The 13,407-nt window shown below is 42.2% G+C and overlaps 1 protein-coding gene across 4 annotated transcripts in view; it reads right to left on the bottom strand.

Moving 5' to 3' along the window:
• LOC116056700 overlaps positions 1-13,407 on the bottom strand; it is a 50,450-nt gene that overhangs the window by 13,237 nt on the left and 23,806 nt on the right. For 3 of the 4 annotated variants that reach the window (XM_031308989.2, XM_031308991.2, XM_031308990.2), the window contains exons 7-12: positions 11,433-11,582; positions 10,673-11,004; positions 6,854-10,519; positions 4,432-4,977; positions 2,290-2,369; positions 1,456-1,674 (exon numbers count right to left, since the gene is read on the bottom strand). In XM_031308989.2, the coding sequence (XP_031164849.1) occupies positions 1,456-1,674; positions 2,290-2,369; positions 4,432-4,977; positions 6,854-10,519; positions 10,673-11,004; positions 11,433-11,582 (4,993 nt within the window). The remainder of the gene's footprint in view (positions 1-1,455; positions 1,675-2,289; positions 2,370-4,431; positions 4,978-6,853; positions 10,520-10,672; positions 11,005-11,432; positions 11,583-13,407) is intronic. The other variant, XM_031308993.2, reaches the window with a different exon arrangement.

Below are 13,407 nucleotides of genomic sequence, written 5' to 3'. Positions count from 1 at the left end.
TCAAAACCAAATTGTACCCCAAAATGACTTACAGAAGGACCTCAAACCACTTAATATGCAACTCCACTGTATAGCCTACTACTGCCTTACAGTGTAGGCTACTTCTACATCAGAGGAAGACATTGTACTACTGTATTTACCTGATAGAGAACGCTGCAGATTCAGAATGTAATCACAAAATATCACAATGAAAATGTGGAATAATCAGACATTAGCGTCATGGACTCATGGCAGTGCGCTACCCATACGGCCTGTTATGAGAGCTAAACAGCACATATCTGCGTTCATCAACCACCAGAACCGGATTGTGTGTGTGTGTGTGCACGCACGCACGCAGAGAGAGAGAGAGAGAGAGAGAGAGAGAGAGAGAGAGAGAGAGAGAGAGAGAGAGAGAGAGAGAGAGAGAGGTGTCTCGTGTCGGATCGTTAACAAATTTAACATTTCAGCAGAGGTGTTCATTTCCATACAGGTTTAGTGGCTTGACCGTTAACGGTGAAGTAGGGGATTTGATTTGCGGGGGTATTTTGGCGACTTAATTAACCTGACCCATCTCGCATTGCATATTGCGGGCGTTATGTTCTGCCAGCTCACAGCAATTTAATACAATAGCAGGAAAAGAGTCCCCCCCCCGCTGTTGTAAAGCGTTCTGCATGTGGCGTCTGCTTATATGCAGGTAACCTTCCCCCCAAACACGGACACACATATACAGCTACGTCTCGCTTTATTAGATAGATAGCCTGTCTATAAGTGGCATCACGCTCTGTCTGCACTTGTCTGGTTGTGCTTTGCATGTGTGGGATTCTGAAACATCCTTAAATTCGGGAATTGTCGTTTGTTTATTCAAAGTCAAAGACAGTCCAAAGTAGTGCTACTTTGCACATTTTTGTGGGTCTGAGGGTGAGAGGGGGAGTGGCCAGCGACTAGAGCGGCAAAAGCCAATGTGTGCTTCTTTTACCTTTTATATTTAACGATATGTTTTGCATTTCTAATCCAAACAACGACAAACTTGGCACTGCACTTACTCGTGCCCGTAGCAAGACACCTGTCAAGTTTGAAATCCATCGGACTAACAGTTCGAGAGATATGTGCATAATACACACACACACACACACACACACACACACACACACACACACACACACACACACACACACACTGACAGACAGACATTCCTGCAATTTATAGATAGATGTAAAATATGCGGCTCTGGTAGATGTTTGCGATTGGTCATGCTGTGCAAACACCGGCTTTTTTATGTGAACGCGCGCGCCGCTGGATTGGGAAACCCTGGGTTGATTGAACTGTTAACCACTGTCGTGACACAGCTCATGCGGGACCGCGGTTGTTAGGTGAAGCTAGGTAACTGAAATAAATCCAGGGCATGTTGATCTTGATTCGTAGTACATGCAAAACACACGGCCCGCCAGTGTTTGTATCTTCAGGTGTGTGTCTGACCGTGTCTGTTGAACTCCAGTGAGTCAGCCTCATCAAGTGTGTCCTCATCTATGTTGACATCGAGGTCATCACCAGTATCCGAGGCCTCGTCCTCTGTGTCCAGGGCATTTTCTGAGAGAAGAGACCCCTCACTGCAGTCCAGTGACACATTCATTGGTGGAGCTGCCAACTTTCTCCTTTGATTGGACCCACCTGACAGATCCGCAGAGGAGGGTGGATCTGGTCAAAGAGAGATGGTTTAATTTTTTTTTCTTAGTTTCTTAATTTGCTTATGTTTTTTTCAGAGAAAGGTTGTCGATCCACTGTTTCTGTAATTTCCCCACATGTGACTATCTTTTAAGAAGCATTGGTCTTATTTCTATAAATTAAGGTACTTTTACGGTGTTCTTAAAAAAATGTATGGATCCCCTTGACTAATCCAGAAACAGGGCCTGTCTGGAAAGAATAATATTAAAAGAAGATCATTCATTTTTCGGGTGTTAAAAGTTGACTCTCACATGATTTTCTGGCAACAGACAGAATTCAGCCCAGCAGAGAGTTTTTAAATGCAATAGAGGAGTACATTTATCTTTAGTTAAGCATTTGTCAATTAATCCAAGTAAGCCTCCTAAATTATGATCATAATTTCCTTTAGACTGCTAAAATATGTTAAACACATTCAAAACAGTTTGTCAAATCTCCACAAAACATTTAATATTGATATCCATCTTATAATTTACCTGCCAACACATCTAACCTTTTACCTATAATGTGCAACAAAAATCATTAGCACTAAAATATCCAAAGTTTTTTAAATAACAGGAGCTATTTTAGTTTATCTCGTTGTATATTTACCTTCTCTGTTATCCCTCTCCTCAGCAGCCTCCTCACTGGAGGCCATCATGCCTGCTGCACCGTCTCCCTGTTGGGATTGTCTGCTCAGAGGCACAGAAACACAATAATGAGCCACAACATAAATTAGCATTGCTATTACCACTACCACCATAGGCACAGCTACACATAGTATTGGGCCAAACAAGCCAAAGACAATCATCTACAAAGAAAAAATAATCAAACTTTTCCCATGACATTGAATGAGGAAGAGTTGCAAATCTGTTCATTTGACTTTGGACATAAAAGATTACAGAAGCAGATGAACAGAAAGCGACTCACTGCTTCATTCCCAGCCTGCACGTGTGGGCTGAGGAAACAATACTGAACAGTGTTGCTACCTCCCCCCAACCAAAGCCCCTCTAACAGACTCTGATTAACATAAGGCCTGCTAACAATAGAGGGAGGCAGTACAGAGAAACCATTACACATGATCATAGAAACAAAGACATACACACACACACATACACACACACACACACACACACACACACACACACACACACACACACACACACACACACACACACACATGCTTTTTCTTCTTTTTTTCTTGTTTTAAATTTCTGTCTCAGGACACCTACCTTTCCCTCACTCTGTCTTCTCCCAGCAGAGAGACTGAACCACTCTTTCCACAATCAAGTCACATGACCACTTGATCATGAAAAGGTCTGTTGTGTATACACGCAAACACAGAGTGAAAGACGGGAGGGTTGTGCATCCCAAAGAGGAGGCATGTCATCAGAATTCAAAGTGGGGCAAAACAAGTACCATGATGCAACTGCTAACAAGGAACATTAAAACTGCAGTACACGCACGCACGCACACACACACACACACACACACACACACACACACACACACACACACACACACACAGTGTACAAGTATGTACACACACTGAATACTGATTCCAGAACATGACTTTGACTTTTCATTGAGAAAAAATACATCTTGGGTAAGAGATAATGTGAAAAGGAAGCTGCATTTGGCCCCTCCTGTATTTCCCATAATACACCTCAATAGCATATTTCAATAGGCCTTCCCTGACTTTAATTATGTTGGTCTATTCTGTCTATACAACATCTATTGCATATCTGTCTGTACAGAAGGAAGAAACCTCAGGAAGCGCAACCGAGGAGGGATCCCTATCCCTCCTCGGTTGCGCTTCCTGAGGTTTCTTCCATGTTTTCCCCGTTAAAGGGTTTTTTGGGGGAGTTTTTCCTTATCTGAATCGACGGTCTAAAGACAGAGGGTGTCATATGCTGGACAGATTGTAAAGCCCCTTGAGGCAAATTTGTGATGTGTGATATTGGGCTATATAAATAAAACTAACTTGACATGTCTTTCAAACTTCACACCTGCAGATTGGAGTGGATTATTTTTGCATGGATTTTGTCCCCCATCTTTTCCATTGGAAGCTATGTTAGGAAGGGATCTTTTAATGGCTAGAATGGACAGGAGACATATGGGCATGTGAGTATTGTTCTAAGACAGACTTGAAAACATTTGAACCTATCCTTTAAGATGGGGGTCCATACCAGGAAACAAGCACAGCCACATTTCTGTACATTTTGCAATCTATACATCATACATTTAACCATTCCTGCTTCTTTAATCCTTTCCTACATGTATAGTCTATCCTGTAACATGATGCAATGACAAATCATATACTTTTACACATGCTTATTTAGGCTTGACATATCAATTCTTGGCTGCTATAGTACAAAGGGTAAAAATGTTGTAAGATATCTAAAGAATTGATCACAGTTTTAAAATGATCTGTGCTGCCTCTTTGTGGTAATAAACAGTAGTGCAGCTCTGGCCTGTGGAAAACGTATCCACATCCACTGTTGATCTCCCTCTCTTTCACACATTTATAATGGACAGAAAACCCCAATAATCACGTTTTAGCTTTTAAGAAAGACCAATGAAAGAAAACCTCTATCTGAAATGACATTGTCTTGCAGAGGCTAGCTTGCAAAGGGGATGGACCTTTGGCTGATACCAGTAGGACATATTCGATCCCAAAAAGCAGAGTGCTGGACCTCTTGAACTTACTAAGAGGCAACATTTATTGCTAAGTTTGTATGAGCGAAAGCTCACCTTGAGTGAAAAAAGTGAACATATCCCTCCGGCACATATCGCGCATGATCTTCCCTCTTAGGGTGTACACGTGATTGGTAGACTGGCTGTCCGTCAAACTGGTAATGAGCGTGGTCTGACTCATACTGACTCTGGCCATCAGCTTGATACTGAGAGCACTGAAGTTCAGAGGTGCACATGAGGCTGGAGTCATCTCCATACTGGCTTTCAGCCATATATTGAAACTGGGAACCTTGATTATCCAAGCTGTACTCGGCATTACCTCCAGGTTCATAATAGCTCTCAGCCTGCTCAGATCCATACTGTATAGCTGTGGCATGAGTTATAAACTCAGCATAGTCATCTGTGGTGTTTTGCTGGCTGTTGGATTTAGTATGTAAACAGGCAGGGTGGGCGCTCTGGTTTTCAGTTCTTTGGTCAATGTGGTGGTAGTTGTAGCCATATTGGGTTTGACCCTGAGTTACATTCTCACTTTCTGTCCACTGGTATGCAGCGTTGTCGTTGGTTGGCTGGGAGGAAAGCTGTGAAGTCACATCTTGGTGTCTTCTTTTAGGCAAATAGGGGATTTGGGATCAGTGTAGAAAGAAGGAGAAATTCAGAAAGAATTGTAAATACAAATGGTATGTACTGAACCTCATCCATCTGTGCCTGTTATTTTGTATGGTCTATGTATTTTTTGTTTAAATGTAATTTTTGTTTAGTTTTTTTAAACTTACATATATCAAACACACATTAAAACTGCCCAGTATACTCTAATTAGGACAATTCAGTGGCCATTGGGCAATTTATGTTCTTCAGCTTGTTAAATAAACTGGTGATATATCTTAATCTTAGGTACACATTAAAGCATGCAAGTGTTGTGATATACATTTCTGCCATTCTGATTGACAGGTGGCGGTAATGCGTCAGGAAATGCAGCACTGCCCCAGCAAAGGCAGGGAAAAAGAGGACTGCTAGCCAGGAAAACATGGATGTAAACAATGCATGTTTCAACAGTTGCAAACAAATCTGCTTTGCAAATGTTTTCTGAGGAAGGAAATACATTCAACATGTTTGTTAGGCCTCAAGGACACATACAATTTGTTTTGGTGAGTAACAGTGAATGTAAACAGAAAGTTTGCAAGAAAACTCCACACGGTACTTTAAACAATGTTTAAATCCACAAAAAACAGAATAAAATAATATTCTGATTTACAACTAAACATCAAATGCCATTCATTCATATAAAACCATATCTTGTAATACTTGTCTGCAATAACAAACAGAGAGGTAAACAGTCTGCTTCACATACAGTATATTTAAAACAATTACACAAAAAACAAACAACACAGACAAAATATGGTATGTACTCGTTGCTAACATAAAGTCGAAGCTACATGGGAAAACCTTTATTTTCTTGCACACATACACTCACACCCACACCTTGTACCCTAAGAGAGCTAGGGGAGCTGTTTCCATTAGCTGTGGTGGGGCTCCAGCTGTAATGAGGCAGGTAATGCATATTTAATGAGGCGTAAACAGATTTATAAACACACACACACACACACACGCTGCCGAACACATGAAATACACCCACATACAAATGCACAGTTTGTTTCTTACTCACTCTCTCTCACACACACACACACACACACACACACACACACACACACACACACACACACACACACAGAGTCACACCACTGATATTAATTTCACATCCTCTCTGTCAGTCTTAGTCTGTCACTCACCCATGCAATACAAACACACACACACACACACACACACACACACACACACACACACACACACACACACACACACACACACACACACACACACACAGATGATCAGACTCAATTCCTCAGGAGGGCCTTTTAGCTCGATTTCAACAGTCTGTTCAGCAATGCTAATATTCCTCTGGCATACAGACCATTGAGAAAGCTGTAGCTCAAAAGCTCAAAAAACCCAACAGAGAACTAAGGGAGCGTGAGGTGTGTGTGTGTATGTGTGTGTGTGTGTGTGTGTGTGTGTGTGTGTGTGTGTGTGTGTGTGTGTGTGTGTGTGTGTGTGTGTGCACGCATCTTCATTCACTGACTGTTAGTCATGAACAAAAGCAGCAATGCTGGAAATATACTTCTACATCTTTCCCTAGCCTATCAGCACAAACTGTATTAGTGTGGAGGTAGAAATCTCAAAGAGCATGGCTAGATATACAGTAGATGTACATGACAAAAATATATATTTTTTTGCAATTTGGGTTAAACAACCTTTGAGTATGTCTAATGACTTTAATATTTTCTATTTTTATGAAAAGATCATTCATTTGCATGTTTATTTTTATTTTTGTATAATTGTACTGACTTTTTAACAACTTTAAATGTTAACAGACAAACAGAAAAGCACAGAGCCTAAGACATTTGATTTGATGTGCATTGCTTACCTTGAAACACGTGAATAGCTATCTTGAGAAGATTCATGGTCTCCCGCCTGTTGTTCAGTCGACCAATTATCACGATCAACAGTCCTTATAGGTTGTCCATTATAGTAATCCACTGTATTCTGTAGGGATCTGACCCTCTTTGGTTCGAGTGATTGCAAATCTGTTTGTTGCAATGAAGAACCTCCAATCAGCTCCTCAGTGAAACTAAGCAGATCAGAACATCCAAACTGTTGTTTTTCCTCACTCGCACTTTGTACTTCTGAAGTCCATGTTGGCAAGGTAGTGTGCTCTTTATCAGTTCCCTCCTCCTGCTCTTCCTCATCATTCTCCTCTTCCATCAAATCTCCAGAAAATGGTAATCCAAGTCCTCTGTCAGTAGAAATACCAGATTCACTTAATGGGGTGCCAATCAAAGAGCTGGTGTGGGAGACTGAACTGTTGGTAAGTACAGGTGATTGTGGTTCAGATGTTGTTTGTGGTGCGTCCTGTCTCGCTAACTGACCCCCCCAGACTTGAAAGTCTGGTGGGGGTGCCGAGGGTGACTGCCCACCCTCATCTGAATCTTCCATTGAGATCTGTGAATGGACATAAACTTCCTCTCTGGTTTTCAGGAAGTGATCTGACGGATATCTTAAAGATGGAGACACACTTCTGGCCACAATGCTTGATTTATCGTCATAGCTTCCTTCTACCTGTGTTTGACTGCAACCTGTTGGTCTTGAATCTGACTGATGTAAAGCTTCAGAGTTATTTTTTGATTGGCTGGGACTGACAATTTCTGGCATGTGATGCTCAGTGGCATCATCAAGACTTGCATGGTAATGAGCGCATAAGACAGCTTGACTTTGCTCTGCAACTTTGCTAGGTGTACTGTCAGTATCTCTGATCATTTGTTTTTGCCTACTTTGTTCTGTGTTCTCCTTATGCTCTCTATTTGCAGCTTGGGCATGGGTTCGCAGTACTGTGGCAGCATAGGAAAGCATGCTAAATGTCTCCATGGACTTGCTTGTACCTTTTGATTGTCTGTTACCCTGTTTAGGCCTATCATAAAACTCAGCTTCTTTTACTGTGCCAGACACAATGATGTAATCCATTTCTAGGCCTGATGACGAATCTCCATCAGAATTGGACCTGAGTTCGTCTTGACTACCTGGGTGAAGGCTGTCGGGGCTATACTTTAGTGTGTCTCTATCCCCCCCAGAGCTGGAGCTTAGAGACATGGCTTCTGTTGTTTTACCCACCACATTTCCAATGCTCTTATTGCCAGTGCCACATTGGCTTTCAGTAGTAAACCCATCTTTATTTTGGGCCATTGTAAATGACAGAACATGTTTCTTGGCAACAAATTTGTCCAACTCAAAAATGCTTGGGGATAATAATTGATCAGCCTGGATTTGTGTCTCAGCAGCTTCTCCTGGACTTGCATGATGATTGGCTGAAGTGGTCTGAGTGACAAGAGAGCAGTCCACCAGAACAAATGGGGAATGATCACTGGGCTGCTCTAGCCAATCAGCTTCCTCTGATCCTTCTCCACTTTTGTTGTCATACTTATGCTCACTGCTGATCATGTGACCCAACTCACTTGTTCCCTCAAATAGGAACACCTGGTTGGTTGGCTGTTCTTTGTCTGAAATGACTGCTCTGTAATCAGTCTTTCCCAGAGGATCAGTCTTCTCGTACTGATTGTACCTCTCATCTACCTGTATAGCTTTTGTCACAGCTACAAAAGGGCTAGACTGCTGCTCTAGCTGTATCATGTCTACTACGGGGCTAGCATAGGTCTCAGGGGAGGATGTCAGGCTCCAAGTGCCAGCTCCTACATTGTCATATTCTGAAGTAGAGGTGACCATGCTAGGGACAGGTAGGTCACACATGTTAGTGCCTTGGCAGGGAAAAGTCTCATCTTCTGAATGTTCAGATGCCAAGTTCTGCAATACAGACTGTTGTCTCTGAAAACTCTGGATGTCATCGTCACCTGTTTCTTCACCCTGTGTTCTACCTTCTGCTGCCTCTATGACTATTTTCACATTGTGTTCATAACCTCCCCCCCCCAGGTCTTTAGGTGTCTGACAAAGTACTTTATTCATACATCTCTCCTCCTCTATAGCTTTTTGTTCTTCTACCTGTTTGCATGCATGTGTCTCGGGAGAATCACTAGCATCCAATGATCCCATGTGACTAAGGTCCTTTCCATTTTCAGGTCCTTCTGGGCTTGTTATTGTGGAAGAGCTGTCTTCCTGTATGGTGGTGTTCCACATCACCATTCCACCATCAGAGAATCCTAGTGGACTTTCCACAGATGTGCCAGCCTCAACATTGGGGTTCCCCCCACAAAAAGAACCTGAGTTTCCAGACAAGTTGTCAGGGGTCGTGAGAGGTGATAGACTGTCATCCCAGATTGTCATATTCCATATATCTAGTGATTCAGGGTAAGACGTGGTGGTCCCGCTATCCGATTTGAGAAATCCCTTCTGAGCTGAGTACGTCCAGAAGTCTAGGAGCTCTGTCTGTCTGTCTCCTTTTTTCCCTTGTACCCCTTCGTCCTCTTCTTTAGATGTGTCTGGAGTTAAAGTTAGGATTGCTTTCTTTCTCGACAATGAGGATGTTTTTTCTTTCACTCCAATGATATCAGCCCTGCATTTTCCAGTTACCTCCTCCTCCGGTGGTGTCAACTGCAGATAAGCCAAAGTGGCAGGGTTCCATTGATCGTTACATACAGGATCTGGGTTCCAGGTGTCGTATGTTTCAGTCTGCTCTGTGATCAGACTAAGCTGGGGTTCAAGGCTCTTTCTCTTCTGGTGGGCATTCTCTGACTTTAAGATCTCTTCTCTGCTTTCTTGTTCTGTCACATAATCAACTGAGTCTTTCCCTCTAACTTCCTCCACAATATTCTGCAGGCTTTCAGATTCCTTGGTACTATTCCAGGCATTATTGTCATTTGAGGACAATGCTCCTTGTGTGTCAAAGCCAAGTTCTTCCCAGGTCTCTGACAATGACGATGATACACTGTCCTTGTGCTGCAGGCCATTGATCCTTTCAACTACATCTTCTGGAAAGAACCTGACCCCGCACCTGCTGGTTGGGCGGCTACCTACCACGCTGTTGACTGGAGTTGGAGGAACCACAGTGTCAATCATGTCATTCCCATGGATTTGACCATGGTGGTCAATGGAGGAATTTCTACTGTCAAGCCCGCCCAATGAATTGGGAGCAGAGAAATCCAGCAAGCTCAGCTCTTCAAGTTCTGATAAGCTAGAGCTCCCCGCTCTTCTTTCTCCTTCATCTCCTCCTACTCCAGAATTTGCCAACTCCCCTCTTGTTGGCGTAGAGTGGTCACTGCTATGTACTGGGTTAAAACTAAACAGGTCAAAGTTTTCACTTTTATTTCTGCCAGAGTGGTTCTTCCTCCTCTCTGGTGGAACAGGTGGGGAGAGGGATAGCAATCCCAGGGGAGAGGGGTTTCTCAGAAAGAGTCCTCCTGGCCCTGCTGCTTGCCCTCCTGCTGCTATAACTTCACCGACTGGGCTGTCATCACTGAGGAACACTGAACTCTCCTTGGAGGAGCGGCTGCTGCGGATGGTGGTCAAACCACTGTCAGGGCTCACAAGCTCCCCACCAGCACCAACTCCTATACCTCCTGTGTCTTCTGCACCATCTGCCATCACCCTATATACAGAGATAAAACCACACTGTCAAATAATTGTGACAACTTTTGCCTAAGGTCCATGAATAATTAATATTAATATTCTTCAAATTTCATGTTTTGATGACTTTCACTGACACTGGAGGAAACAAAATCAAAGGGATGTACTTAATTACCTTGCTATTGGCACCACATCTCCAATGCCTCCTTCGGCTCTCTCTATGTCAGAGCCATCCATGTCATTGATACCAGATGATCCCTGGGAGAACTCCACGCTGCCTGCCACTCCATCTGTGGAAGATGTCCTACTGCTGGGGTGGCAGGCTAATACAGAGCTCCGCCGGTCAACGAAGTCCTTGAGGAGGCCCTGTATTTCTTCTGCCAGCAGAGGTGAAGTACCAGAAGTTAAGCAGGTGTTTATAGGAATGTGGTAGACCTGGAGACTCTCCCTGGCCTCCAGTTCACCAGAAAGAGACCAGCTGGAAGACTCTTCCAACTCACAGCAGATCTGCAATGAAAGCCACCACGTTGTAATATTTCATGTTTTTCTACTTTTACTTGCAAACATTTGACATTTTGGGAAATACGTTTATTTGCTTTCTTGCTAAGAGTTAGATGAGAAGGTGACAGGGTTGCCAACAACAACCTGTGTTGTTACTGACCGTCCTTACCAGAGCAACCTTCTCCATAGGGCACTTTACCCAAACTAACAGCCCACACCTCTCAACACACCTGTCAAGTTGCTGTTGCAATCCTCGATAATTTAGCAAAAGGGAAATCATATCTAGGGATTCAGGAAATTTGATAATAAATAACAGACATCACAATGCCTATTTCCAGTTCCCAAAGTTATTCATTGAGTTGTTTTTATCAGAGGACTTATGTTTCACTCTTGACGTATCCGTGGCTGTGTTGGTGGTCTCACATTTTGTTTACCTGGTTTAGGAGATCTGTGTTGTTTGAGTAGACAGCCATCTGCTGGCGTGGATGATGAACTGTATCATTGATGGATAAGAGAACCACCAGACCATCATAGCCATGGCGATGGCTGAATGATTTCATCCCTTCCACATAACCATGCCAGTCCTGGGAAAGAGAAGAAACAAAGAACAATTAAGCAGAAAGAAAGAAAAAAGAAAATCGGGGAAGGAATCAAGATCTAAAATGTGTAATGCAAATTACTTGACAGATGCAACTTTTTTGAAATTATATTATTAATGAACCAATCATAAAAAAGTAATAATTACATTTTATTGTAATAGTCTCAAAATGATTAATAAACATTTTGGTTACAGAAAACTTTTTTAGACCCCTGCCTTTTATTGCACATATGATTAAATTTTTTTGCCAAACTGAAGTGGTTTCAAGTAAGCCTTCATCTGTAGCTATGAGAGACGAAGCTGTCAAAACGCACAGAGGGGTGGAGAGACACTTTGTGATTTATTGTTTGGAAATTAACTATTTGCTCTTAAAAAAGCCACCATGCACAGATTATGGTAATTCAGTGACACACACAATGATTGATGGATGGAAAGTTGCATTAATTAATTGTTTTGCTTGTCAAGGGAACTTGCTTTTTTTCTTTCTAAAATGATTAACAACAATGTTATGGCAACAATCATTTGCAACGCAGTTACACATAAAGTGATACTTTTAAAAAACATATTTGCTTGATTAATCTAGATTTGTTGTACAACTGTTTGTATTGTGAAGTTGTCGAAATTGTTGTGCTTGTTTAAGTAGAACTTTTAAACAAAAGAGGTATTGTCGTTTTTAGTAAAGCTAATAGAAGAATTCTAAGTTTGACATTAATGTGTGTGTCGGATATTCTTAAAAAAATTTTTTTTTTCATGTTGCATGACTTGTCCAAACAGTATATAATTCTGCCTGACTTTGAAAGTTTGCATTTTTTTCTGTGTGCTGTGTCATACAGTGTGTGTGGTCCTTCTCTCTACTTGAGCCTGTGTGTGTGAGTGTATTTGTATGGGCCCACTGAAAGTGATTAATGAGCGCTGAAGGCGCTGTATCTGCCCAGGCTGTGTCAATATTAACCTGTGAGGATGAGAGGGCTACAATACTACTCCCTCTGTTCCTGCCTCCATCCCTCCATCTTTCTCTCTCTTCACAATATGGTTGCTGTCAGACTCAGGCCCATCAATCCTAACACACACACAACTGTCACTTCACTGACACTGCCATTTCTCAACACTGATATCCTGATGAGTGCAATGAAGCCTCCCAAGATTCGTTAAAACACACATATTCACTCACATAAGTACAAACACACAAGTAAATGCTCATGTAACCCTGACACATGCAGATACACACATAAATCCGCCTGCAGTCGTCTACTAAAATCTCAGTGTATGAACAACATGTACCAGTATGTACACTATGAGCTCTGGTAAAGCAATAAAGTCTTCATGATTTACAGTACAATAACAAAGAAATGCTCAAATGGTGCCGATACTCTAAAGCTACTACCCAACTGCGTGCATATGCACACAAAACTGCACACACACATTGTCACACACAAAGGCAGGGAAATATAGTCAGAAAACGAGCAGAGTGCAAATCTCTAAGATAACACGCAGGGCGACAGTCTGTCTGCCATTTGGCTCTTAACTGAGTAAATTACTACTCATATTGCCTGCCCCTCCTCTTTCTCCCTCTTTCTGCCACCCCCAGATACACAGATTGCCTTTTCTTATAAATTACCAACATGTTAGCTATAAAAATCCACTTGCTAACTGTCTCCAAGAACCTTAGGATCCGGACACAGAAACCTGTTTCTCATTTGTTAAGCTTTTGGTAAGCTGAGATATCACAAACAGAGAGTTTCCCTTTAAACTCTTCACTGTACTTACTTACTTTATATCAGAGGTGGGCCGTCAGTGCCAGCAAGGCCTTC

This window comes from Sander lucioperca, chromosome 2 (assembly GCF_008315115.2).
Source record: "Sander lucioperca isolate FBNREF2018 chromosome 2, SLUC_FBN_1.2, whole genome shotgun sequence".
Taxonomy (NCBI): Eukaryota; Metazoa; Chordata; class Actinopteri; order Perciformes; family Percidae; genus Sander; species Sander lucioperca.
The sequence above is the reverse complement of the archived record's forward strand: the minus strand, read 5'-3'. Positions and strand labels throughout refer to the sequence as shown.